Source organism: Sphaerodactylus townsendi, linkage group LG14, assembly GCF_021028975.2.
Source record: "Sphaerodactylus townsendi isolate TG3544 linkage group LG14, MPM_Stown_v2.3, whole genome shotgun sequence".
Lineage (NCBI taxonomy): Eukaryota > Metazoa > Chordata > Lepidosauria > Squamata > Sphaerodactylidae > Sphaerodactylus > Sphaerodactylus townsendi.
The window spans coordinates 25,061,498-25,089,041 of record NC_059438.1 but is presented as its reverse complement, the minus strand read 5'-3'; the positions used below and the strand labels follow the sequence as shown (position 1 = coordinate 25,089,041).

The window sequence follows — 27,544 nt, the reverse complement described above, 5'->3', positions numbered from 1 at the left end:
GCAATGCTGGCAGTTTCTGCAGTGCACAGCCGGCCTTTGGGGGATGCTGCAGGTTCTTGGCCGCACGGGGATCGGGGGAAGAGAGGCAGCCGTGTCTTCAGCCTGTGGGTTAGCAGCAGGGTTGCAGGAATGCAAATCTTACAAAAACTGAACTGGGACAGATGTACATAAAAAAGGCTGCTGCTGCTGCAGCTGCCACATTTGCAGAGCTCCAGGCCCTGCTGCGAAAGTGCAGAGATCAGCAAGGGCAAGGCAGTGGCCGTGGCAGCTTCTGTGGTCCTGTGGGGTCCTCTAGTGGTTGTGCTGCTCACTTTTCATTGAACAATTTGCTATTCTGCTGTTCTGCCTGCATTATCTTTGGTGCAGTCCGCTTAGAGTGCAAGGAGGAGACAGCTTGTCTTGTTTTGTAAAAGTCCTTCCCTTGGGCAAGACTGCGTGGAGCGGGTGAGCTCTCATGGAAGATTCTCATTCGGAGAATTCCTTCTCGAGACCCTCTCCGGTGTGCCTTACAGGATGCTGCTCAGCTGGTGTAGCGCTTCTTGGAGAGCATGTGGCCTGGCCCCTCTCCACACTCTGTGTGGAATTTAGACTTGGGTGGGCTTTTCCGTTTCAGCTGAGAGTCCTACTGATTGTGCGTGGGCAGAGGGGGAATCCCGGGATGTGTCTCTGCCAGCTACTTCAAGAAGAGGAGTTTGGATTTATATCCCCCCTTTCTCTCCTGTAAGGAGACTCAAAGGGGCTTACAATCTCCTTGCCCTTCCCCCCTCACAACAAACACCCTGTGAGGTAGGTGAGGCTGAGAGAGCTCCGAAGAACTGTGACTAGCCCAAGGTCACCCAGCTGGCGTGAATTCCCCAGATAAACCTCCACAGCTTAAGTGGCAGAGTGGGGAATCAAACCGGGTTCCTCCAGATTAGAGTACACCTGCTCTTAACCACTATTCCACTGCTTCAGGAGATTGATGGATTTTTTTTCTCCTTCATCTGGCTGCTGCAGACAAGAGGAGAGAGCCCTCTTCTTTCTTATCTGTTCCACTCTTCTTCCATTCTGCAGGTGGCTGTTCTGAAACTAAGAGAGGTGACCTCAAGCAGCCCTTAGAACTATTGAAGGCTGAACTCAGAGCCCTGAAACAGCTGGTTACGGACCAAAGCATGCAAGATGGTAAATGCTTGGGATAAAATGAAGCCTGTGACTTCCTTATAAACCACGTGAGCCTGTAGTTCAAGTAGTAACTGCTAATGAATTCCATGTACAATTTTCCTGATCCCCCAAAAGTTGGGGGAAGCCCCCTCAGCTCCCAGTGAAAGGGGAGGGGGTAGGTCAAGGTTGAGAGCTGGACAGTTGGTGACCAAGGGGCAAAGAGCTGTGATGCATCTTCAGGCAATTCAAATGTGGAGACAAAGCAGGTGTGTGTGGGCGGATGCTGGCTGGTGCAAGCCCCTCCCCCTTCACATACACAGCTTGTGGAGCTTGAAAGGGGGTCAGAGAAGAGCCAGCTGCAGGTGAGCTGTCCAGGTGGCGTCCCAGGCAAAGGAAGTGAATATCCTGGGCTGCTTCATGCTTGACCAAATCCGTGCTTGTCTCTTCCAAAAGGGACTTGGGCAAGTTGATTGTCCACTTAGATACATGAAAGCTGAATTCACTTTGGATTGCTTGACCACACTTCTATTTAAATAACACTTTTTTATTTTTCTTGCATATAAAAACACACAAAACACATCCATAGAGACCGCCACCAACAATAGCTGGACTGTACTCATAGAGCTCGAGTGCATCTTTGCTCATCAGCTGAATTCTTACTTGATGAAAACTCCTTATTCTTTCTGGTTGGGTGAAAATCGTGTGTAGCTGAGTCTGCCCATGCTGATGGGATAATTTGTGAGACTTTTGGGGTGTTGTAGGGTTTCCAGGTTGTTTGGCCATGTTCCAGTAGCATCTGGATCGTCTGAAGATGCCAGCCACAGATGGCAGGCGAAACGTCAGGAGAAAATGCTACTGGAACACGGCTATACAACCCGGAAACCCTACAACACCCAAGTGATTCCAGCTATGAAAGCCTTCCACAATACACGTGAGGCTTTTTATTGCTAAAGAGGCATTGGCTGCCAGATGTACCTGCTGTTGTCTTCTCCACCTGCAAGCAAAGTCACCTTGTTTGTTCTTTTCCTGTGCATTGCAGGTGTGCCTGCTCAAGTGGCTGTTATATCTGAGAAACTTGCAGGTGTCCTGGGTCGTACGAAAGATGAGGATGAAGTAGCTTTGCTAAACCTTAGAATCAAGCTTCACCTTTCTGTCCCTGAAGTGCAGCAGCAGGACCAAGAGGTGTGTGCAGCAATGGCCTCTCCTGATCATGCTCTCGGCTGAGGCAGATGAGGGACAAAATATAAACTTTGTGGCCTGCAAGAATAGCCCAGGCTGTGAAGCCTGGATGTGGTTTTTGACTGTTGACTGTGTTTGTGTCAGCCACATTTCCTTTGGGAACTCAGGTATTAAATTCTGCGACATCAGAGGATGATGCAGTTACCGCTTCTCTAACCTGCAATGAATAAATCAGCGTTGAACATGCAGTTTCCTCTGTTCACGTGTTCCTGCAGGACCACAGTGGCCATTTCTGGTCAGAGTTCTGTGTGTTGGCCCTGAACTTATGAAGCTAGTTGTCTGCAAGAATTTCCCAGAGTTTTTTTAGTACCCAACAAGCATTGTCATTATCAGTGATTTACAACCATTTTATGGGTCATTTTTCAGCCATTCCAGAGCAGTTAATGGCGTGCTAAGTGCTGGAGAGAACAAATTCATAAATGACTGATTCCCTGCCCACAGGACTTCCAGTCTCCAATATATAGATGAGACATTGAAGAGGCACTGCTGTTTCCTACGTGCACACATGCTTGGGTTCTGTGGGGTTGATTTTGTGTTGTGTGTGTGTATGGCTTTTTTCAAAAGCTAAATCATGGGTGCTGACAGGATTCTCCAATTCTTCTTCACCACTAATCAGTTACAATTCCTATGCCAGCCCTGACTTCACAGGTGAAGCACTTTCCTTAGGGTTATAGTATGTGTGGGGGTGGGGGGAGCAGAACAGGTGATATCACAGAGACTGTCCAATTGATGCCTGTGCGTACTTGTACTAGACAGCTCTCCAAGTAGTAATGATCCTGCTAGCTTGTGAAAGAATGGCATTTCCTTAGCATTGCAGTTGGAGATTGAAGTCTATAAAATTATGCATGGGGTAGAAAATGTTGACAGAGAGAATTTTTTCTCTCTTTCTCACAATACTAGAACCAGGGGGCATCCATTGAAAATGCTGGGGGGAAGAATTAGGACTAATAAAAGGAAACACTTCTTCACGCAACGTGTGATTGGTGTTTGGAATATGCTGCCACAGGAGGTGGTGATGGCCACTAACCTGGATAACTTTAAAAGGGGCTTGGACAGATTTATGGAGGAGAAGTCGATCTATGGCTACCAATCTTGATCCTCCTCGATCTCAGATTGCAAATGCCTTAGCAGACCAGGTGCTCGGGAGCAACAGCCACAAAAGGCCATTGCTTTCACCTCCTGCATGTGAGCTCCCAAAGGCACCTGGTGGGCCACTGCGAGTAGCAGAGTGCTGGACTAGATGGACTCTGGTCTGATCCAGCAGGCTCGTTCTTATGTTCTTAGGAGAGCGGGAAAAATGAAGTGCCTTTGAAGTTCCATTTCTTGGAAGGGAGAAGTTGGGGTCCCACCCAGCCACAGGGCAGTGACTTTAGGTTTGTTGAGCTGTTGGCTGGTTCCTTGGCCATCCCCCTAAGGCAGCGCTAAAGAATTAGACCTCTCATTCTTGAGAATGGACACCTGGGCATACCAGCTACAGAACTGCATGCTCTGCAGTAGTCATGTCTGCCTGTTTCAGGTCATTGATCTTCTGCTGACATCATTTTGCCAGAATGTAATGGCTGCTTCCTACTTCAGTCCTCCGGACAGGTAAAATAACACTGTGTTTTTGCACTTAGTTCATCCTGGTTCAACATGGACAGGCCATTTGGGCCCCAGCTTTGCTGGGCAAAAAGGCAGACTTTGGTCTAGCAGCCCCCTGACCACATGGCTTATGTGTCCTGCAGGCAAGGGATCTGGCCATCCCTCTTCGTGAAAATGGTTTGTGGACACCGGCAACTCTTGCCTTCCCTGCTCAGCCGGCTCTGCCAGCTTATTTATCATCAGGTTGGTTTCCTAAAGGGATTAGTTGCTGCTGTCACTGAAGCAACCCAGATAGCAAGCAATTGAAGGTGGAGAGGGAGCAGAGGATTCCTATTGGCCATCCTCCCTTTGCCAAGCGTATGTTGGAGTCCCTGAGTACGAGTCACTTTAAAGAGGTGTTAAAGCTCTTGCTTGCAGCTTCCGCGAGGGGTTTATTCTCTCTGGCTATTGCAGGGTCCTTCTCTCAGTGATGCTCACATCATAGGCCTGGCTGTCTTTGTGGTCCATTTAAATGAAGTTGAATCTTTGATTCCGGAAGTGGATATCTACTCCTGGGTTCCACACGGTGTCACTGCCAGAGGCCTGCCTGTGGCTAAACTCTGGGATCATCTCTTGGCCTGCAGGACAGGAGAGTCAACAGTCTTCTGCATGCGGTAAGCCGCTTTCGCCATCCAATGCGGGCCGGAGAAGAAATCTTTCCTTAGAATGAAGCCATGAACACGACTAGGATTGCACGTCTATAGGCTAAGACTTGTTCCTCTGATTTCTGATCGGAGCCCTTGTGCCTTACTGGCATTTTCTGAAAAGATCTTTCCAAAGGGACTGCGCTAGTAGCTGGTCAATAATATTTATTTTTCCTTCTGTAGGTTTTGTACAGCAGCTGTCGCTTATTCTCTATGCAAGTATTCTTCCTCTTCTCCTGAGTTCCTAATCACCTCAATTCATCCTGGTTTTGTAAAAAAGGTAAGGGGTGGGGTGGGGGACACTGGATATTCTGCACTCAGTCAAGAACGAGGTTCAATGCATCTTTATTCCATTACAGATGTTGGTTGTCAGGTGCTTTTATGTGCTGCTGAACTGCAGTTTCTGTCTCAACCTCTCTCCAGGTGATGGGTCAGGTTTCTGCAGGCAACAAAGCTGCTCTCGTCCTTGTTTTCCTCCCCCCTCCCCCCCCTTTTGTGACTTTTCAGCATTTCTGAGTTCCAGCATATTGAAATTTAATCCGTGCTACTGCTTGGTGGGCAGGGTAGTTCCCAGGAAGAAGTCTGGTCCTGCCATGTTGTCAGGTGGACCAGTGAGGTAATCAGTAGAGTAGACAAGGCTCACTGGTCCCTTGATGGCCTGCTTCAGTCTAGGGCAGATTCATGGGTGTGTGGGGGAGAGGGACATTAAGAAGGCAACCGTCCTGGATTCTGCATCACAGTAGAGGGCGTGGAGCCGGCGGTGCAGAATCCAGGATGCTGCCCTATGCTGAAGGAGGCCATCGAGGGCGCAGCCTTGCCTACTCTGGCTGGCGGCTGCTCTCCAGGGTCTCAGACTGGGGTCTTTCACATCGTCTGTTAACTGGCAGTGCTGGGAATTGAACCTGCAACCCTGCATGTGCTGAGCAGAAGCTTTCCCACTGAGCTGCAGCCCCTGCCCACCTGGTGGGATGCTGCGCTGGGCTGGGGGGTAGAAGAGAAGAAGAGAAGAGTTTGGATTTATATCCCCCCTTTCTCTCCTGCAGGATACTCAAAGGGGCTTACAATCTCCTTGCCCTTCCCCCCTAACAACAAACACCCTGTGAGGTGGGTGGGGCTGAGAGAGCTCCGAGAAGCTGTGACTAGCCCAAGGTCACCCAGCTGGCGTGTGTGGGAGTGCCCAGGCTAATCTGAATTCCCCAGATAAGCCTCCACAGCTCAGGCGGCAGAGCTGGGAATCAAACCCGGTTCCTCCAGATTAGATACACGAGCTCTTAACCTCCTACGTCACTGCTGCTCCTAGTCATTGTTGCCTTGTGCTGCTTCCTCTTGCAGCTCCTATACGTTGTGCCGCGGCTCAGTGTGGAAGCTCGAGGCACCAGCTGCGGAGGAGACCTGGCTGAGTTTCCTTGGAGGCCTTTATCCCACTCTGCCCTCGGCTACCAGAAAGCTGCCCTCTGCTTGTGGAAGCAAACGTGCTTTAAGAGACTCTTGCAAGAGAAAACATTCCAGGTAAAATACCGTGACTGACCTCCACCCATGCTGTGAAGTCCCCACTGCATCTGGCAGGGACATAAATACCCCCCTCCCAGTAGACTCAGCTGATCTGGGCTACTGTGTCCTTCAGATGTGAGTATTATGCAGCGCAACTTCAGTTAATGCGTAATCAATGTTGTGGGGCTTTTTTGATGGGAGTGCTTTGAACCCCTTATGCCTGCCTTGCCACTTGGCTACCACTGGCCCCCCAGAGTTTCACACAACACAAGCCTTTATTGGCATATAAAACAGGACAAAATTTTAGAACAAAGCAAGGTTAAGAAATGCAGTTAAAACTACTAATTTCCAGTATAAAATTTGCAGCAGTTTCACAAAAGAGCACATCAGAGCTGTTCAGGAGATTGGGTATCTTATAACACTCATGCCACTGAGAAGATTGCAAGAAAATGGAATTCATGTATTTCATGCGTATCTTATTGTATTTAGGGCATAGAAACAAAGAATGGACAAGTGTTTCAACCGTAGTCATATCACATGAACAAACTCTTTTAGAACAAACTCTTTAGCCCCCAGAGTTAATGCTTGCCTTGCAGAGAGAGGAAGGGCTGCCTACACATTTCTTAAGTCCCAGCTGTTGGAACTGCCCTCCCATGTGTTCCTCCAGTGGAACAGGGCGCACAGATTATAAGGGTGGAGGACATGTTAAAGGCCACAGGGCGCTTTGAAGCTTCATGGATTGTAGCGGGCATCTCAATTTCTGCCCAGAATGCTTACAGATATCTGGAGCAGGCCGGCCTTGGTGAGAGGGAGTGGCTGCTCTTGGTGTTTTCTCTTCGGTTCTGAGTCACTTTGCTTTTGTACAGTTGACCCTCCAGGAGTGGCTGCAGCTGGAACTAGGAGTCCATCCTGATGAAGACGTCCTTTCTGCTTCCGAAAGGTGCCCGCAACAAAGTCCTACTGAAGCTGTAGCAAATAAGCTGCCCAAGAAAGTCTGTTCCATTGTTGGATGCGGGCAGGCTGCCTTCAGTTGTCAGGCCAACAGGAGGGCATTTCCACAAAACATCTGCTTTATCTTGGGGTGGCCGAGTGTACTTGGGCCTGTGTGTGTTGTACAGACGGCTTCCAGTTTGGTTCACGGCCTGCTCAAAAAAGTGGATCTGTATTCACCCTGAGAACCAGAAAGGCTGCTCTGGACCTCTACGAATGAGGTCAGCCTTCCCTTAGGGGCTTGGGCTTAGGGGGCTTCCCTCACGGGCTTGGTCTTCCACTGCTAAAAAGAGACAGAAAAGATATTTAGAATTGAGGGCGCATTGCAGCAGGAAGATCTGCAATGCATGAAAGAAGAGATTGCCTTTTCACTTGCAAAAATGCTCTCTGAATCTTTCCAGAGGCCCACATGCGACTCCCTCCTTCCTCCCTGTGGTCAAAGCCTGTGTAGATTATTGCCCAGATAAATCACGTTTCCCCCTTTGTCCTACACCCTGATGCCCGAAAGCTCCAGAGTCCAGCCTTTCTAAAGTAGCAATGGGCAGGTTTCCCAGCATTATTTGTTTTCTCTTGGATTGCTGTGACTACAGTCCAGGCTGTTCTGTGTTTGCAGGCAGGAGTTCCATTACTGGGCTTTGTATCAGCACTATCTCCCTGCCCCTGCTGCCCGTGGAGGCTGTGATGGGGACCTGCGCGAGGCCAGTGCTGTTCTCATCAGCTCCATCCTGGATTTCTGCCAGAGGTAGGCAGCTCCCCAGGTAGCTCCTGCTGGGCATAGACTCTGGTCAGGTTGCTTTCCAAACTTCCTCTTGGTCAGTTGCACACTTGATCCTTCCACAAACTAAATTCTAGCTCAGTGGTGGCGAACCTATGGCACGGGTGCCAGAGGTGGCACTCAGAGCCCTCTCTGTGGGCATGTGTAAACAGTTCATCATGTGGGGGGGGGGGGAATTCCCCCCCCCCCACACACATCTAGACTTGATTATTAGCATTAAACCTAAGACCTAGTTTTGGGGAAGCAGTGTAGGTAGCCCTGTTAAGTAAAGTTAAACCCCACTGATTTTCATGCAAAGAACTGATTTTCATGCAAAGAACTGATTTTCATGCAAAGATCCTTTACCTGGGAGTAAGCTTGGTTGCTGGCAATGGGACTTGCTTCTGAGTAAACCCTCCTAGGGTTGTGATTCACCCGTTTGAAGAGTTGCATGGTTGCTTCAAAGCAAAGCCAACGACTACCACCAAGCTTACTCCCGAGTAACGCACGCCTCGGAGCCAACCGTTTAAAGCCTCAGTATTCAGGTTAAATTGCCACGATGGCACTTCGCAATTAATAAGTGGGTTTTGGGTTGCAATTTGGGCACTCGGTCTCAAAAAGGTTCGCTATCACTGTTCTAGCTTGTCTTCCCAATCCGTGTTCAGCTGTTCTTCCATCCACAACATGCCTGTAATGCTGCACCACAGTTGGGGGCTCGTCTCCCCCTCCCCTTCTTAAAAAAGCAGATTCAAAGAACGCACTATAAAAAAGAAATTGGGTTTGTCAGTGTTATATTTTTACATGATAGTGAAGATATCCTGCTACATAGATGCTGTGAGGGAAATGTTGGAAAGTGCTGAGAAGGGCGGCTTCAGCACACCTCCGTTTCTCTCGGCCATTCCGAGGCCATCCTGTGATGGCTGACTGCATCTCATTCCAGGTCCGAGTTGTCCAATGACGGCCACTTGGAGAAGCCAAAACACTCCGTTCCCCCGAGGAGAGGAAACCCTGAGATCCATTGCCGATTGCAGGTGCTACACAACTTCTCTTTTGCGTTTGCCGCTTTCGGTGCGTGGGGTTGGGACCAAGGGCAGAGCTACTTCCAAGCCCATCTCGCCACCTGGTCTGGCTGCTCCATGAACCCTCCACTCGTGGTGCTCGCCAGAGGCCGTCTCAGATGCCGTGCTGATAGCTGCGTGTCCACGTGTGTCTTCTCACGTGCGGCAGCATGGCAGCTGTGACAAGCCAAAGAGAAGGGTGCCTGGTTTTTTGCAATGAGAGGGAGAAGTTTGGAGGACTGGTTAGAGAGGCAAAACCAGCCGGGTTGCTGTACTGGTGGGCAGCTGTGTAGATCTATGGTTTGTTACTACGTGGGTGAGTCACAAGGCCGAAGCCTCTGGGTTGTAATGCGGCCGGCCACTGGGAGCTTCCTTCTCCTCTCTGCTGGTTGTGTTGAAGCTGCCGGCTGAGCCAGCTGACGCTCTCTTTGCAGGAGATGCTGCTGGAAGTGGAACTGGCGCACAGGAGAGCCCTGCCCGACAGCCATGTGGCTGAGGAGCACTTCCTCTTCAGGATGCTTCGGGAGCGGACCAAAGCTCTGGGGGCAGATTCGGCCGAGGGGGGAAGGCTGCTCAGGCAGCAGGAGCTGACCCTTCAAACAAGGTACAGGGGTGAAGGTCTCTGGCAAGCCCAGGACTAGGCAAAGGGGAAAGCAGCTCTTAAAAACACTTCTGTCTAGAGCAGGGGTAGGGAACCTTTAACACTCAAAGAGCCATTTGGACCCATTTTCCACAGGAAAAGAAAACACTTGGAGCCGCAAATAATTTTTGACATTTAAAATAAAAATAACACTATATATACAGGGTTTTTTTTACCTTTTACTCCGCTCATTCTGAGAAGCGCATGGATGCGCTCGCCCTGCTGCCTGCGGGGCGGGCAAGGATGAAGCCGGTGGCTCGGCCTCGCCGGCTGCCGGGAAAGCGCCCGCCCCCGCTCCGTGGGCAGTTGGTGCGCCTGCCCTGCTGCCTGCAGGGTGGGCAAGGATGGGGCCGGCAGCTCGGCTCGTGGAGCCACAGTGCAAGGGCAGAAGAGCCGCATGCGGTTCTCGAGCTGTAGGTTCCCTACCCCTGGTCTAGAGGGAGGGGTCTGTGGACTGGAAGGCAGTATTAGGCAGTGCGGCAGCTTCCTTCCTGCATATTTTAAAGGACTAAGGTGCTCCTTAGCAGTCTAATGGGGACTGCCGCAAACCCACTCTCTCTGAATCAGAGCACGGGCGGTTTTTCATCCTGAAGGTCGCAGAGTTTTTGTTTGTTTTTTCCTAAGGATGCTCTTGGGTCTCCCTCCGTCACTTCTCATCACAACCCAGTGGAAAGGGAACGAGGTCACCTTGGACTGCGAGGACTTCTTTTGTTTTGTAAATACGGAACTGGTGCGTTCTGGACTCGGAAGGGCAGCCGTCCTTTATCAAATCCTTTCAACTCCTTTTAAGGCTTACAACAACCCAAGCTTTTTCCCCCCCACCAGCGAGAATGATCCTTAATTAATTTGTTGCATAGCCAGCTGTGCCCATAGTCTGCATTGGCATAGGTATGCTACCAATGGGTCTGTCTGCCCTTTGCGGCACTGTGCCATCCCCTTTTATGCCAGGGGAACAAATTGGATGGAAGGGGTCACATTAAGAGTTAGTCTATCTATCTCATTCAAAATTTGCTGTTCCAAATTTGTTCTAGCTTTTTTGGGGGTGGGGTGGGGTGGAGGAATGACACCTCTGCTTGTTGTGATGAGTCCCTGACTTGGGAGTGGGTGGAGCCCAAGATAGGCTGAAGAGAAGGGCAGCCTGATGGTGGCTCGGCGAGGGGGAAGCCATTCAGCGGGGGGGGGGGGGGGGCTGATCGGAGTTCATTTTCTGGATTCCATGGAAATACTGCCCTCATTTTCTCAGTCCCCTTCTGAATGGTTTCTTCCGAATGTCATTACAGAAGAACGTCTGTAGCAGGGGCTATGCGCTCTCCTATGACATCACGGCTCACTTCTTCAGGGTAACTCTTCACCCGTCAGTCTTCTGTTTTTCTCCTCTCCTGGAAACTGTTCTCAGGCTTCCACCCCCTGTGCCATTCAGAGTGGGACTCCCGGGGAGGCCACGAGTAACTTGCACAGGGGAGGGAGGGGAATCCCTTCATCTTCTCCTGTCTCTCCCTCCCCCACACTGCCTCCTCTTCCTCAGTCCTTTCCTTGCTGTCCTTCAGGGCCTGCTGAGTGCCAGTCTGGAATGCAGCCGGTCTGCGCAGGAGGTGACTGCAGTTTTGGCATCATGTCGAACCAGGTGTCCAGTACTCCTTTGTTCCGCTGCGGTAAGAGTCCTCTTGTCCTCTCGGTCTTCCACTGGCTCCTTGGAAGATTTCTCAGAACTCCTGCGCAGCATGATGATGCGAGCACCAATAACAGGATCCCCGGCCCCAAATGTCCGTGGCGGGATTTCTTGGTGTCATTTTCACTGGAACAGCCCAGTCCCGGTTGAATGCTGTGCTTAAAGCACTTTAATTGTGGGCTCGAGTGAAATGAACCACGCCGGCTTTCGCTTGCACCAAATAGGAGATACGTGGAGCTATTTTTTAAAAACCGGTCTGTCCTGTTTTGCTTTCCCTGGTTTCTCCTCCAGCCCCCCTTGAGCTCCTAGTCAGCTTTGCTTGCTCAAAACCAGTGGCTCCTGTCAGAGTGTGGGCTTGTAAGTGCTCTGCATGATCCGGAGCGGATAGAAACGTAGAGCAGGGACCCCAGTGGTCATCTAGTCCAATCCCCTGCACAGTGCAGGAAATCCACAGCTGCCTCCCTCCAGTGCCCCCTGCCTGCTCTGTCCCGAAGAAGGCAGGAGGCCTTTTGCGCCCCTCTTTAACTGTACTGTTTGCTTGGCCCCCTGCAGTGCTGGTGGCAGAAGCTGGAGCCTGTGCTGTTCTGTGAGTGGAGGAGACTCTTCGCGGCGCCGCTGCCTCTGGGATTGCAGCAGCTTGGGGAGCTACAGAGCTCTGCCAGCAGGTCAGTCTCCGAAAACCCCAGTGCCTGTGGGGCTCTTGCCTCCCACCCCAGCTGTCAGAAGCTGGCCACCTTGGCTCTCTGCTGTTCTTTGCCACTTGTAGTTTTCACCTTGTTCAAGGTGATACAGCTTGCTCTGTACCTGGAGCCAGGTGGGCTTACACTCACTGCCTTCACTGTCCCTTTGCAATACTCAAGCCTTGCAAAAGCCCCTGAAGATGGTCCCCAGAACAGGCCCACTCCTTTCAGCAGAGAAGGGCAACGAGGATGATTGAAGGATTGGAGCACCTTCCCTATGAGGAGAGGCTGCAGCGTTTGGGACTCTTTAGTTTGGAGAGGAGACTTCTGAGGGGGGATATGATTGGGGTAGAAAATGTTGACAGAGAGAAATTTTTCTCTCTTTCTCACAATACTAGAACTAGAACCAGGGGGCATCCATTGAAAATGCTGGGGGGAAGAATTAGGACTAATAAAAGGAAACACTTCTTCACGCAACGTGTGATTGGTGTTTGGAATATGCTGCCACAGGAGGTGGTGATGGCCACTAACCTGGATAGCTTTAAAAAGGGCTTGGACAGATTTATGGAGGAGAAGTCGATCTCTGGCTACCAATCTTGATCCTCCTTGATCTCAGATTGCAAATGCCTTAGCAGACCAGGTGCTCAGGAGCAGCAGCAGCAGCAGAAGGCCATTGCTTTCACCTCCTGCACGTGAGCTCCCAAAGGCACCTGGTGGGCCACTGCGAGTAGCAGAGTGCTGGACTAGATGGACTCTGGTCTGATCCAGCTGGCTTGTTCTTATGTTCTTATGCCACTGTCACCCTGTATTTGTGTCTTCTGTGTTGTGGCCCCTGCCTTTCTGCAAGCCATGCAAAATGGAGTTATTCAAGAGGGCTCCTTCCTTGTGGCTTCTCTCTGGGGCCTCCAGGCAGAGCTCTTTCACATCACCGGCCACCTGAGCCTTTTTAGCTGCAGATGCCCCTAGCTGTGGCCCCCTACCCCCTCGTGACTCGATGTCCTGCTTTTCCTCCTAGCTTCCTCTCCTCAGACGCATCTTCTCTGGCCTCCGACGTCCCCTGGATTTCTGCTGCTTTTCTGCATTTCGCCATTCAGCAGCGAGCAGAGTGTGCAAAACCAGGAGAAGTGGTGGGACGGTTGGGGCCTGCATCAGAACAAGTACGGGGTGCAGCTGGCAGGTTCCCAGTTTGCATGTTGGGGGGACGGCGGGTACCAGGACGAGATGCGAGCGCCAGGCTGACTGGACGAAGGGGGAGGGGAGCTGATTTGCCCCCGTCAAGGGGAAAGGGTATTGACGGACACCACGCTGAGTTTCCAGCCAACGGTTTGTCATGATTAATTACTGCTCACTGTCTCCCTTGTCCCCGGCAGCTCCTGCTGTGCCTCCTCTTCTTTTCAGTCATGGATTTCATCTCGGCAAGGGCAGCCCCACCGGTCAGTCGTAGCTCTAGAAGGAAGGGGCGGGGGGGGGGGGTTGAGTGCCCGGCCCAGAGCAGGCAGCTTTACTCCTTGGCATAACAGGGCACTGGACAAACTGGATCTTGCTCATCCTGCCAGGAGGTCCTCCAGGGCAGGAAGCTTCCCTCTTTGGAGGGGCTGAACGGGGGCTGGGAGGCCAAGGCTTGCCTGGAGTGGCCGTGGGAGGGAGTTTGTGGCTGCTCCTCGGGGCCTGGAAGGAACTGTGGTGGTGGTGACTAGACATTCAGAGGAGGGTGTGTATTCCTTTCCTAACTTGTAGGAAGGGCTGGATGGGCCCAGAGCCTTGGACTGGAGCTCTCAGATAGCCCAGAGGCTGGAGGGAAAAGGCCTGGGCTGGCTGGCCGTCTTCTGCTCGGGAGAGACAGGTAAGAGACGTCCCCCTCTAGGACCATGCCTAGTGCCTGACTCACAGCTCAGCAGAGCTCAGTTCCTCTCCCTCTCAACACCACAGAGTGCAGCCGTTGTCAAATCCTGCGGGGGGCTGCATCAGATCACCACCTGAAGCAACTGCCAGTGGCCTTCTACAGGTAAACGGGACGATGGTTGAACGTCTGCCGCGTGTGTTGCTTTCTTGAGGCAATTAAGGTTTGAGTGTCAAATGCACGACTGGCTGTTATTAGGTACGATCTTCTTTCCCTCCATGTGCCCCCCCCTCCTCCCCAGTTCTGTTTGCCCTGCCAGTTAGCATCCCAGCCTGGTACTAAAGGTCACATTCAGAAGACCAGGACTTCCTTTTTGAGTCTTAGCAGTTTTAACAGCAGTCAGAGAGAGACCCTGGGGGAGCCAACAGCCGAGACTCAGCCTCACTCTCCCCGCCCTCCTGCCTCCCTCAACACCTGGAGATGAGTCTTGGCAGTTATCATTACTATATGGGGAAAGTGGGGGGAAGGGGGGCTCATCTTGTTTTTAAAATGCCATTTGAGCTTAATGTACCCCAAAGGATCCTGGGCCTATGAGGTCCACCTGGGTCTTCAAAGCACCTCTGCTCTGGAGACAACTTGATTCTCCCACGCATGTCCTATTCAGTTTACCACCTGTGTTTTCTCCCCCAGCCTCCTCTTCACCTTGCAGCCAGAACGGATGCTCAGAGAGCCGATGTTCTTGCCCGTGGCTGTCGACATGTACATACAGCTGCTGCAGCTCTTTAGGGAAGGCACCGTGGCACCGAGGCTGGCCCAGGAGTCACACAGGGATGGCGAGGAGCCCGTGAGTCGGCAGTTCCATTCCCTTCCCTTCTCACTTGGCTTTGAAGCCCCTCCCACCCCCAGCCAGCCACACACGCTTGCCTGCAGTCCCTGACCCCCGTGTCTTCCCCAGGGGGATCCTTTAGCAGTGATAGAAGCAGCAAGGCAATTCCTAGTCCGGGCAATCCCGCAGTGTCCTCTGGAGAGCTTCTCCCACCTCCATCAGGTGCGTGAAATGATGGGCAGGCTGGACCTTGGGTGCTTCTCAGCAGCAGGAAAACAGGGGTGGATCAGCTGTAGAGAAGCCGCGACCGGCCTCTGTCTAAACGCCAGCCTCTCTTTTGCCTCTCAGTTACTGGATCTGTGTGGGGAGCTTGACCCTGAGCTGAAAGCCGCCCTCACGAACTGCTGGCAACCCACGGCAGAGGGGAGTCTGTCTGATGAAGAGCTGCTTCTTTTCTGAGGGACGAGGGAGGCTGCAGTTGGGTCTGGGAAGCAGGCAAAAGCAGACGGAGGATGCGGGCAAGAAACAGAGAGCATCTCCTGGGGCCGAGTCACTCCAAGCTACCATGTAAATAATTTATTACAAGCATAACCATGACTTTGTTACAATAAAAATTAGGTTACAAATGTTCTGTTTTTCTAAATTGCCTTTGGAACTTAATTTAAAACAAATGGCCTGGGTCTCAACTGCTTTTACCGTTACTAGAGCCGTCAGAAATTAATCTGTTTGTGTCCACGGATGCATACCTTTGCACCAGGTGTGGGATACCTCTGATGATGTCAGGAGAAACCAACACTGCCTGCCCCAAAACAATACTTCTGTGGCATCAGACACAAGCACACAGAGAGAATCACGGCAATGGAAAGCTCATCATGATCAAGTGGAAGTGAGTTCCAAGTTCTCTGTAAAAAACCCATTAAAATGTACACCTAAATCTGCCCTGCCAGCTGGGTCCGCTCCCCCCTGCTCTCCCCCTGGTTTTCAGGTGGGCTCCTGCTGCGCATGGAGCTCTAGTTTTACTGGCTGGCTGACGGCCGCCTCCAAGGCATCGGGCAGCTCCTCCGGCTCGGCCTCTGCCGCCTTGGGTTTGTCCTGAGTCTGGATCAGAGGATGCACCATGGACATGTGGACATTAAGGTTGTGGGCCTTTTCAAAACGCTTCCCGCACTGATCACACGCAAACTCCAGCTCCGTCTCCGCTTTGTGTTTGGTCATGTGGTACTTGAGAGACGCGCGCTGTCGGCACTGGAAGCCACAGATTTCACACCTGGAGGGGGAAGCGCAAAGTGGATGTCAGGGCAGCGGCGCAGGATTCCTGCTTCAGTTATCAGGGAACTTTGCCTATGTGGATGCATCACTCTCCCTGATTCTAAATGGTGTCTGGTACCATGAAACCTGTCCAAACCAACCTTTTGGGAGATAGCAGAGAAAGACACAATCTGGTCTGTGGAAAAGGGATGTTCTCAAATAAGGACCACAGCAGGTCTTGTTCTAAAGGGGCTCCTATGAAACCTTCTTAATGGGGGCTGCTTTCCCCCAAGCTGGCTTGCTGAAGCGCTCTGTCCATTCATGGGGGAGGGGGTCTGCACTGATTCCCCCACCCCCAGCTATTTTAGCAATGCCAGTCCCAATTCCCAACGGAAAGAACTGGGCATTCCGGTGCCATGTGGCAAAAGGCTGCTCAGCCACAAATCACCAGGCCCCTTGAGCATGGTGACTGTTACCATGGATCCTGTTACCAGGATCACCATTTGGGCTCACACCTGCATGTGCAAACATCCAGGAAGCCGAGGGCCAAAAATGGCGCACTTTGCCTCTCATTTTAGAAGTCCCTCATGACACTCTTAGAAGCCAGCTGGTCTTTCTTAGGTCTGTGTAGTCCATTTTAATCCCGGCCCCCCCCCCCCCCCCCCCGGGTTTCCATATAAGTTTTAACACATTCCTGAGGCACGAGTGTCCCATACCCCACATATCCACATCTGGGCACTTACTGGAGAGGTTTTGCACCAGAGTGGCGCATCTGATGGACTGAAAGGTGCTTGCGCTGCTTGAATGTCTGGCCACATTCATCACAGATATAATTCCGGACTTCTGCAATGAGAGGAATAAACGGAGCTGAAAAGTCTTCAGGGTCATTGTGGAGGGAAGGAGAAATGCACAAGGAGTCGCTCCAGTGGTGGCGGAGAACTATTATCCATGGGTAGTGGGAGAGAGGTTAAAATTCCCGGAGAGGGGAACAGGCCCCAGCCCCACCCCCCTTGCATCTTCATCTGGGATGTGCCATTCAGGTTGGAATAGCTGTTGCTCTCCCAGGTGAATGCCAACACCCTTGTGTTGTGAGCGCAACATACCCGTGTGGATGAGCTTCACGTGACGTTGGAGGTATCTGTCAATCATGAACACCTTGTTGCAACCCGGGTGAGGGCAGGGCCTCTCTCGCACTTCTTCGTGATGTTCCTTGATGTGCTTCTAAGCCCCAGAAAAGACGAGATTACTCATGGCCTCTAATCATGTGTGTGTGTGTGTGTGTGTGTGTGTGTGTGACTTTAAACTGAGAGCTGAGTTGGAGAGAGAAAGGGGGTGAGAGCGACAGGACTGGTTGATTCTAGAGTGGGAAGGCTGTGCTGAACTGGCAAAAGGTGACAGATTTCAGACTGAGGATTGGGAGTGTCAAAACTCTAGTCGGAGAGAGTTAAAGCTCTGTGTGAGTGGGACAGGATGTGTTAGGGCTTCTAAATGAAGACCCAGCATTGAGAGAATTAGAGGGTGTACACAGAAAGTCAGAGCCTCAATAAACTCTTAGAAAAAAATAAAGACAGAGAGTCTGAGAGAACTATAAGAGAGAGAGAAGCTATCAGTGTCAGAGTGAATTTGTGTTGCATGAAGTCCTCAAAGTATTTGTTGCCTCAGTTTTATTTTATTTTGTACATATTTTGCTTGAAACCCTGAAGTTACCTATCCGCTATACATAAAATCTTACTTTGAGGAAAATTGGAATCCCACCCTATTTTCCTTAGGACCACATAGGCCAGCCACTGCCTCATAAGCTCGTACACACTGCCCAAAGGAGATAAAGGTGTTGTGGGTTTTTTGGAATTTATATTCCTGGTGGCAGCTGCCATATGGGGAAGAATTAAAGGAACCAATATCACTTGGCAGTTGTTAATAGATTTATTTATAAAGAGAAAATGAGTAGACGTCACATTTGGTGGCCAAGAGCAGGGTGGTCACCGCAGTCTCCCTCCCACTATCACACCTGTACCTGTCTTCCCTCCCGCCTCACTCGTCTCACACTTGTGTGAAGAGCCAGTCTATTCTCATGAACTGCAGAGGCTCATCCAAAATAAGGCCAAGAGACAGGAAAGAATAACTTGAGCGGCTCTTGATGTGGTAAACTTAAACTTGCATCTTGCTGCACTTTAGAGACCATCAAGATTTTGCGGGGGATAAGCTTTTGAGAGTCAAAGTTCACTTTGTCAAAAACGCTGACTCTCCGTCAGTGCTTTGAGTCTCCATGCCACGAAAATCAGGGGCTGTAAGGTGCGGCCAGACTTGAATCTACCACAGACTAATAGGGCTGCCCTCTGAAATTAAATGTCTGTGTTAGTCATCTGCAAAAACAAACACCACCAGCCAGGCTTACACCTATTATTATTATTATTATTATTATTATTATTATTATTATTATTATTATTATTATTATTGTTATTGTTGTTGTTGTTGTTGTTGTTGTTGTTGTTGTTGTTGTTGTTGTTGTTGTTGTTACTGTTATTATTATTATTATTATTACTGTTACTGTTATTATTGTTACTATTGTTATTATTGTGTTGTTGTTGTTGTTGTTATTATATTTATAAACCGCCCTCCCCTGGAGGGCTCAGGTTGCTTGATTATCATCTGTTATGTGAGATCACAGAAACAGCCCAAACCAGGAAAACAAAGCGCCCCCCTCCCCCCAGCTGCAAATGCATTCTGGACATTCCAGACCCACCTTCATGCCATCTGCTCCTCGATACACAGCTGTGCAGCCCTGATAAGGACACTTGTAAATAGTTGGCAGCTCCTCCCTGGAGAAGCAGAAAAGACAAGACAGCTGGTGAGCAGATGTGGATTTCTCTCCTGCCGGCTTTGCTTGTTGGGAGTTCTTGGCAGGATACCTTTCGCATTTGATCTTCTTCTTCCAGCCCGGTTTGGGCCCCGGCTTCTTCCTTATTTTTGGCTCTTCCTCTGCCTTCGCTTCTTTACTCTCTGCCCTTCGGTTGTTGGATATCCTAAAAGAGGGAAGAATGAGGAAATTGGAACTTTTATTTCCTGTCAGCTGAGGGTATAAACACAACCATGCTCGTGGGAGAAACAAAGAGTTCTTGCGGAGATTTTCTTGCTCAGGGTTCAGATGACCGTGGGCCTCTGAGGCCCCCCTCGTAGAGAGTTGCTACTTTCCAGTCCTCTGGAACATACTGGCTGTTAGGTCAACAATTTCACACTTGAGCTTAAGAGCCCCTAGGTATAGGAGATCTGGGCCTGCAGACATGCACACTTTCAGTTTGACCCTTCCTGATAACTATGGCTCCAACATGGGTGTCGCCACATTTTTGCTGCAGTGAAAACAGACACACAAAGTCCCCTGAAAATTTGTTGAGAAGCGGAAAATAAGGAAAAATTCGTACTTCTTTTCTGGGTAAGGCTCAAAAGAATCATCTGAAGATCGGGTCCGCTTGTCCTCGTCGTCACTTGAGGAGTCTCTGAGAAAGGAAGCAGACCCCCTTCAGTAAAGCCAGAGGGACGGAAGCTCCGTTTTAATGCAACTTAACAGTACACAGGAGGGGCATCTCAACAGCCACTAGAGGGCTGAGCAACGGGTTTCAGGTGTTCTTCGCTGGGCAACTTTGGGAAACAAGGAATGATGCTCTTCAGCATGGAAGGAAGTTACCCAACGTGAAGGCAGCCGCTTTGCCGCAGAAGAAGGCCCAGCAAAGAGACTTATTTACTCTGGGGCTGCACGATGCTGAGTCCCTGCAAAGGGAGCCGTGGGGTCATTTGCTAGCCCATCCAAGAAAGCAAGCAAACGTTCAGTCCAGGTGCTAGGATTCTGGTCTGTGCACCCAGGAGTACATTCAGGCCTTAATGCAGGCCAGGCTCCGACCCAGAACCTGTTCCCAAGATCTGTACTGTGTTGCAGGGTGCTGTCCCCTTTCCTCCCACTCAGCAGCTGCAGCCAACCTCTGTGCATCTAGGCCCGTGGTGGGGAACCTTTGGCACTCCAGATGTTATGGACTACAATTCCCATCAACCCCTTCCAGCACGGCCATTTGGCCATGCTGGCAGGGGCTGATGGGAATTGTAGTCCATAACATCTGGAGTGCCAAAGGTTCCCCACCACTGGCCCTGGAGGAAAGTGCTTCTGGGTGACCTCCACTCTTACAGTCTCTTACAGGAAACAAATACATATTTGAGCCACTAGCCCCACAGTGGTTAGAAGGCCAGGCTTCATCCAGAGACCATTGGGTTTGGTGGAAACCAAAGCAACTTCAGGATGGCTTCCTGCTGCATTTACCTGAAAAGGGGGGGGGGGGAGAGGGGATGAGGTAGCAGCTCTTGCTTTTGAAGCCACAGGCCCAGTTTCGCTTGGAAATGCAGTTTCAGAAAAGAGTTTCCAAAACAAGACAAGGTGCAAAGCGAAATCATGGTCAAGCTGCACTCAAAGCGGGAAGAGGTCAACCACTATCAACCAACCGTTCCTCGCTGCTGTTGGCTCACCCCAACATCAGTTAAGGTGGGTGAGGCTCACAGTAAAGATGGACGGGCTTTTCGTTACAGCACCTTGACTGTGGAACTCCCTCTTCATACCTATTTGCTTGGTGCCCAACTAACTGGACGACCTTCTCCCACACTTTTGGGGAGTCCACCCGCTATGCTCTTTGCTACTTTTCATGACTGCTGATTCCAACAATTATTCATCCTGCTGTCACTGCTGTTTGGCCTAGGCTGAAGGCATCGATTCAGCAAAATTTGTTTGGCTGAGGTGCCGGTGGCACCTGTGTGTCGAAAGTGCAGGTGGATAAACATTTCAAAGCAAACAGATGAGGAATGTGATCCTCCAACAATCATTTTCACGCTTGCAAAGACAACTTTTCAAACCCACTCTTCTCTCACCCCTCAGAAAGGTCACTGAACTCGTCTTTTACCCGCTCATCTGACGCTGCAGGCAGGACCGGCTTCTCGCTCAGCTGTCCTAGGGAAGCAGAGAGCACAGCGCGTTACCAACAGCAGGGCAGCTCCTGCTGCAGACGGACGATCTGGTTTGTTTTGGGGAGAGCTTGCTTTGCTATGGGGCTGTGGGGAATGTCCAGATGGGAAGTGAAGAAGGGGACAATGAAAAGCAAGAGACATTCAGAGGATATATCTGCAGCTATCAGGAACTGGGCGTCCGCTCCGTGGAAGGGTCAAGTCAGAGAGGGACTTTGGCAGGCATCACCCACTTCCTGTGGGGGGTAAAGAGGAGCAGGTACAGAAACCGGATTGTGCAGCATGGAACCGAGGCACCAGGTTCCTCCCCACTCACTCACCCAGCCAGGCATGGCATGGCACGGCAAGACCCCCTCTTACCAGGACTACCGTTGAGGGGGCAAACTGGCTGAGGCAGACTCTTCTCCTGCAATGCAGCTCCCGGGTCAGCGTGCAAGAAAGGCAAATCCTGGCATTCATGCGACTGTTTCTCGGTGCTTAATAACAGCAAAGCAGTCCCTCTGTTTGCAGGCTGATGGCTGGTTCCTGTCCGGGTTGGGCTCTGCTGCCGTTCCGGTGTAGCAGCGGTGGCTGCCCCTCCATCTGGGGCCACCCCATTGCCAGTCGCAAGTGGTCCAGATGCACTCTTGGGCAGGTCCCGCTTCACAGACAAGGCGTTATCCACCAGTAGGCTGCTGCAGTCTGAGTCAGTGCTCATGACGTAATCGTGGCCTTCCCCGCAGCCCCACACGGCTCGGATGATCCCACAGTACTCGGAGGAGAGCACGCTCTGCAGGCAGGGCGCCGTCTGGCAGCTCTCGGCATGATTGTGAGTCCACGTCACCAAGCTGAGGAGGCACTGCGGGGTGGAGGTGATCAGGTCTGCCGTTCACACACACACACAGAAAGAGAGACACACAGAGAGAGAAGAGCACACCTGCAGTTAAAACACTCTTCCTCCAGCTGTCCGGGCCCTGCGGGACCTTGGTGAGTTCCACAGGGCCTGTAAGACTGAGTTGTTCCGCCGGCCCTTTGGAGTGTCCAGTCGCTGCGTAGGCGCCCCCCCTTTCGCCCTATCAATTTATTTACCATCTTACTTCTGGTTCCATCCATGTTACCCTCCTAGAGAGGAGTCTGGCTGTTCCTTCTTTTTAGGGAGACTTTAATGAATTGGGTTATAGGACGCCTGTCATTGTTGTGTTGACCGCTGTTTTAATGATTTTTACTGAATTTTAGCTAATGTATTGATTGTTATGTGGTCAAAATATTGTGAACCTCTATTATATTTTGTGTGCATATTGATGTTGTGCACTGCCCAGAGCCCCTTGGGGATGGGGTGGTCTATAAATCGCAAAATAAATCGCAAAAATAAACAAAAAATAAAATAAAACAGCTGTTCCATCTCTTTGCCACGACACCCAGAACAGCTTGCAGAGTTGTTAAGTTCAGAAATTAAGTTTCTAGCCATTTTTCCCTTAAAGTGGAGAACCCGATACAAAGCAGGCTTTCAAGCCTTCCGTTTAGTCCAGGCCCGGCCGTGGCTCAGTGGGAGAGCGTCGCTTGGCCTGCGGAAGGTCTCCGGTTCAATCCCTGGCAGCATCTCCAGTTAAAAAAGAAGGACGCCATTAAATACCAGGTGAGCAATTTGGAGCAATGGGGGTGGGGCAGAGTTCTGTGTCAGACAGGAAGTTGCCCAGGCTGCCCAACGGCTTACCCATGGAGGGAGTTCCTTCAGCAGCGAGCGGAGACGGGTGGATGCTGTTTCTGCACATAAAACGCAAAGAGACACAAATCAGGGGTCTCGGAGGGACTACGTGAAGCAGCTGTTTCAGCTGTGGAAAAGCTGCTCAGGGCACTCACCTGGAACTCCGCCCACCCCTGCATACTGTGGAACACCTGCATACTGTGGAACACCGGCTGAGCCCGCCCCTCGTGTTGTCCTGCACACTGGCTATCTGTTGGACCATCTGCCAATCCCCTCCCTTCCCAGGGTTTGATCACTGGGGTTGGGTGCCAGACGTCTTCTATTATTAATCAAATTATTTATTGAAGGCTACTACTGCTGCTGTAGTTTTATAGTTTTAAGGCTTTGTATTTTAACTGGGGTTATTCGATTTGTTTTATTGTATTGTTTGTTGTGCACCGCCCTGAGCTCTTTGGGGGTAGGGCGGTTTACCAAATCGAATAAATAAATAAATAAATAAACAAACATCAGGAAGAAAAACCCAATCCAGCTCTCCTAGTTCAGAAACTGGGAGGGGACTCCGCCCGCTGCACAGAGGCCCGGCCCACCCACCTCACTGCCCGAAGCAGAGGAGCCCTCAGACCTACTTTCCTCGGGTCTCGATGTGGCCAGCGGGGGAGACGTTCACCCTGTGCATGAACTCTCTGAGGACGCTGCGACACTTGTAGAACTGGGCGTGGCACTTCTTGCAGACAAACTGGGGCAAGCCCGGATCTTGCCAGACGGCCACCCCCACCAGGCGCTGGAAATCGGTGAAGAAGACTTGGTCCAGGGGCCGCTGCTTCTCAGAGCTCTCCCCTGTCACCGGCACCTTCTCGAAAGCGTTCCGCAGGCTCCGCGAGGAGAACTTCCCATGGCAGAGGCGGCAGAAGCCTGTGCTCAGGGCCCGTCCGATGCCTGCGTGTGTGGCTGTGAAGAGAGGCAGGCTGGGATAAGTGAATGTGTAACCCCCATGCTCAGAATGGATTGACCCAGAAAGGGGTGGAGACCCAAAGCAGCAAGAGGCTGCAGAGCTCATGTAGTTGGAGGAGACAAGGCTACCAGACTCGAACCTTGGTTGTATAAGACCTTAACACCTTGTTAAGGTAACTGCAATGTTGTTGGGAACTACAGGGAAGGTAGTTGTTTGTTTTTGCTATGTTGTAAATGTTGGAGTTTATTGTTTCAGGGTTTCTTTTTGGTGGTTGTAATGAGTGAGAGTTCTCCTGGAAACCTTCATCATGTTGCATCCCGTTCACCAAGCCCTTGGAGTCTTCAGGAGCCAACCCACTTGCAAAGAAGAATTGGACTTGGCAGTATCAGTAGACTGTAAATTAAGGACTTGAAAATGCAACCTGAACAGAACCTTGAAGGTTGATGTTATATGTTATATATTAAGAAAGTAAACCATTTTGTTTTTAAAAATTGTTGTTGCAAACTCATTCCAAGTTCTGCCCCACAGAACCCACAAGATAGAGGTTACACATGAACGGCCTGACGAAGAGCCCCCTGCTCTAGGCAGGGTGCGGCCCAGGGAGTCTGTGGTACACAGGAGGAGCCTGTTGGCGCAGGGGCAAGACTAAAGGGCTTTATTAGGACACAGGCCCTGCCAGACAGACAACCTGCACTTTCTTTTTGGATACGGATTGAAAGCCGCATTCATGTCCCCTGCATCTATCCTTTTTGAGCCTGCAATAATTCTGACACGCGTGGTGGAGGCAGCCACACAACGGCCACTGAAAGAGACAGGAGCAGCCAGTCAAAGTAGTGGCAGCTGCCGCCGAATCAAAGTCCCACCCACTTTCTAAAAACACTTGGAAGCCTTTAAAAGTATCAGTGGGGCACCACAGAACTCACGGGCACCTTGCTGGGGCCCTTGGTCTATTCCATGCTCTTCTACAGCCCTTCTCAGTTTAATATCTCTTGTGGGGCGGGGAGGGGAGGGGGGAGTCCTTGTTCAGATTCGGTTTGTTTGAGCCAGAACCGGGAGGCTGGCAGTCTGTGCCTTCGCCTGCCCCAGGGCGGGCCTTGTTCTTCACCGGAGGAACTCTGAGAAGCCAGAAGTGGCTGGCAGCACCTTTGAACACCTGCGGGACTCTGGATCCAGAACTCTGCCTGTTGTGCAGACAGGAACCACAGCACCAGCTGCCAATAGAGGGCAATCGGGTGTGCCCCCTGGCAGCTGTGCCCCTCTTAAATGTAATCCCCTGCCTCAGTTTGCACTTGGGTATCCCGTGTCCATCTTGTCACATACACACCCCCCCCAACAAGAAAGGTACTCTGATCTTGGCTGGAGGCTTGACTTTGGCCCTTTTCTCTGTGATAGGAAGGGGCTTGTTTCAGATTATAGGGGGGGAAAGGAGCCAGCCCCTTCCACTAGGCAGTTCGATTGCTGGCCATCTCCGCTGGTGGCTTTGGGAGCCAAACTTGCAAATTCCACGGGGGCATTTCCGGGTTTGCAAACAGCAGGATTGGCGGCTCCTCCTCCACTTCCCCCCACCCCCCAATAACGTCAGCAGGCTTTGCTGCTCTGCCGGCCAACCGGAGTGCTCCTTTTCACAGAGGTTGCACAAACTCTTCCAGGATGCTGCTGCTGCTGCTGGTAGGGCCCAGCACCCTGCCTGAATCAGAGCTGTTTTGCAGAAGAGCCTGGATGTTGAAAGCACCCCCACCCCCACCCCAGCACGCCTTTCAGAGGAAATCAGCTCCCCCCCCCCCCCAATAGACACACATTTGGCCCAGACCACAATTCTGCCCCAGGCACCAGTTTCCAAAGTTCAGTGCCAGCCCAGGACCAGGCTTCTGGGTGCCAGGGTGAACCTCAGCCGGGGATTTTCCCAGATCTGTGCAAATAAATGCAAAGGTCTCTTGGATCCCTCTTATCTCCCTTCAACCCCAATAAAACCCCTCCGCTATAAGGCTCTGGCTGGGCCCTCAGAGGTAAATTATAGCTATTTGTGGTTTATTTTGGTCCTGTCCGGAACTGCTGGGAAGCAGCCAGATGGGGGCCGCCTCTGCGCCCGTCCCAAGAACCGGAGGGGGGCAGGGAGGGCTGCGCCGTCTCCCTTTGGGGCAGGGGGACCTAAAAGCCCAGAATGAAGGCTGTGGGGCGGCTCGCTCAGGCAGCCGGGCCTTTCCCACACGGAGGGCTGCTTCTTCTAAAGAAGACACGGATGACCTCATGGGGGGGGGGGGGAGCGGGCACCGATCCATAGGAAGGCGGAGAGTAAGGAGGCACCTGGCAATGCAAGCTGCAGGGTCCCCAGGCAAGGCCCTCCCCGGGATCCTATGGTTGACTGCCTCTGAGCATGGAGGCTCCAGTCCCTTGAGTGGCCGGGGCTGGTAGCCACTCAGGCCGCTCGCGGTCCGGGCCTCTGCCCGCCCTCCTCCTTCTGCAGGCCAAGCGGCGCCAGAGGAGCTGCCATCTTCTGCTCCCTTCCAGCCACGGGCAGCCGGGGGGCGACAGGCAGACTCACCGCTCGCGGCCTGCTTGTGCGTGGGGGGCGCGAGGAAGGATCGGCCCCCGGAGGAGAGCGAGCACGCAGGCCCGTAGCGGGGGCCAGAGGGGCGCTCTGCACATGCTCGGCGCGGCCCCGAAGGGCAGCGGTGCGCAGGCCCAGCCGCAAGGCGGCCCCGATCCAGCCCCCCTCCCCCGATCCGGTCCGGCTCACCTCCCACCTCCTGGCCCGGCGGCGGCGGCTCCTCCTCCTCGGGGGGCGCGCTCCTGTCGGGCTGTCGGGCGGCGGGGCGTCCGCGGCGGGCCCGGGAGGCGGCCTCGGTTTGCGTCGGCGGCGGGTCGGGAGCCGCTGTGCCGGCCACGGCGCTGGGCAGGAACCGGCCGCGCCGATCCCGCTTCATCGCCGCCCCGCGCCCGCACCGGCCCCGCGCGCCTCCCTCCCTCCCTCCCTCGCCCGCCCGCCTCGCCTCGGCCCGGCCCGGCCCAGCCACGCAGCGCCCCTGGCGGACGGAGGAGCCCGGCAACCGGCGCCCAGCAACCCCACCGCGCCGCCCGCGCCCTGCACGGCAGGCCAGGCCCCGCCGCCCCTTTCCCGTGGCCGAGAGTTCCGCGGGGGGCCAGCGGCGCTTCGGCGGCAGGCAGGCAGGCAGGCAGGCAGGCAGGCAGGCTCCGTCGTCCGGGGAGCAGCTTCGCCCACTGGGCCGCCGGCTGAGCGAAAGCGGAGGAGGCTCCCGAGCAGCGGGTCGAAGTCCGCCCGTCATCTGCAAGAGCCGAAGGGCGCCCCCCGCACATGCGAGCGGCCCTGCTGGGTCGGCCTCCCAGGGGCCCAGCCGCCCTCCGCACCCGGGGGCCCACCGTCGGGCTTGCCTGCCTGCCTGCCTCTCTTCCCCACGGGGATCCTGCGTGGTGGTGCGGCGTGGAAGAGGGGGCCTTTTCTCGTTTCGGGGCGCCCCTCCAAGGCTGGCTGAACCCCCCGAGCCCGGCCACGGACGGGCTGAAGCGGACCCAGTTCCGTCTCCTGATCGCCGGTGGGGGTGTCCCTGCTAGCCCCCGGCAGCGGAGACAGACAACCGAGCATCGGGCGGGGGCGGGTCTCGAGGGGGAGTCGACTGATGGGGGCAGAAGCTGCTTCACCTACTGCGGCCCCGAGTTAGGAACGTCTCCACGTACTAGGGGGGCCGGGAGGGGGCCGCCTCGACTGCCGCTTTTCTGACTGCAGCCGACCCCCACCCCCTTCCACAACAGCAGCAGGAAACCCCACGGAGAAGAGCTGGAGGCTGGTCGGCAGTAGCCTGCGGGCCACTTGGGCTGCTTGCCAGATTTGCACGCCCCCCTCCCCCCCATGGGACCCGGGAGGCCAGGAGCTGCTGACCACCCCCCAGGGAACGCTGGCGATGCTGCCGCCCCTCTGCTGTCCCGCAGCCCCGCCGGTGGGCAGCACCTGTCTGTGCCCGCTGGCAGCCCTCGGGCAACAACGGGCCAGCGGAGGTAGCCTGCCGCGGAGCGGGGAGGTTCAAAACCCGGGCATCTGCCCATTGGCGCCCACCT

The 27,544-nt window shown here is 52.8% G+C and overlaps 2 protein-coding genes across 2 annotated transcripts in view; one reads left to right on the top strand and one right to left on the bottom strand.

Annotated features, from left to right (window-relative positions):
* FANCA (FA complementation group A) overlaps window positions 1–15,217 on the top strand; it is a 36,857-nt gene extending 21,640 nt beyond the window's left edge. Inside the window, exons 22-43 of the mRNA XM_048515323.1 lie at window positions 1,054–1,161; window positions 2,180–2,322; window positions 3,896–3,966; window positions 4,104–4,203; window positions 4,414–4,613; window positions 4,827–4,923; window positions 5,976–6,152; window positions 7,001–7,074; window positions 7,738–7,866; window positions 8,819–8,909; window positions 9,371–9,540; window positions 10,201–10,306; window positions 10,857–10,916; window positions 11,124–11,228; window positions 11,798–11,910; window positions 12,941–13,082; window positions 13,296–13,358; window positions 13,663–13,768; window positions 13,855–13,930; window positions 14,456–14,609; window positions 14,721–14,813; window positions 14,940–15,217. Coding sequence (XP_048371280.1) covers window positions 1,054–1,161; window positions 2,180–2,322; window positions 3,896–3,966; window positions 4,104–4,203; window positions 4,414–4,613; window positions 4,827–4,923; window positions 5,976–6,152; window positions 7,001–7,074; window positions 7,738–7,866; window positions 8,819–8,909; window positions 9,371–9,540; window positions 10,201–10,306; window positions 10,857–10,916; window positions 11,124–11,228; window positions 11,798–11,910; window positions 12,941–13,082; window positions 13,296–13,358; window positions 13,663–13,768; window positions 13,855–13,930; window positions 14,456–14,609; window positions 14,721–14,813; window positions 14,940–15,050 — 2,489 coding nt within the window. The 3' untranslated portion in view covers window positions 15,051–15,217. The remainder of the gene's footprint in view (window positions 1–1,053; window positions 1,162–2,179; window positions 2,323–3,895; window positions 3,967–4,103; window positions 4,204–4,413; window positions 4,614–4,826; window positions 4,924–5,975; window positions 6,153–7,000; window positions 7,075–7,737; window positions 7,867–8,818; window positions 8,910–9,370; window positions 9,541–10,200; window positions 10,307–10,856; window positions 10,917–11,123; window positions 11,229–11,797; window positions 11,911–12,940; window positions 13,083–13,295; window positions 13,359–13,662; window positions 13,769–13,854; window positions 13,931–14,455; window positions 14,610–14,720; window positions 14,814–14,939) is intronic.
* ZNF276 (zinc finger protein 276) lies at window positions 15,153–27,487 on the bottom strand. Its single transcript, XM_048516238.1, has 11 exons — window positions 26,211–27,487; window positions 23,148–23,469; window positions 22,531–22,580; window positions 21,198–21,698; window positions 20,745–20,823; window positions 19,259–19,333; window positions 18,749–18,862; window positions 18,583–18,658; window positions 16,943–17,060; window positions 16,583–16,682; window positions 15,153–15,858 (listed from the first exon to the last, which is right to left on the bottom strand). The coding sequence occupies exons 1-11, from the start codon at window positions 26,755–26,757 to the stop codon at window positions 15,573–15,575; spliced, it is 2,268 nt and encodes a 755-aa protein (XP_048372195.1). The 5' UTR covers window positions 26,758–27,487; the 3' UTR covers window positions 15,153–15,572.
* Between the last annotated feature and the right edge of the window lie 57 nt (window positions 27,488–27,544).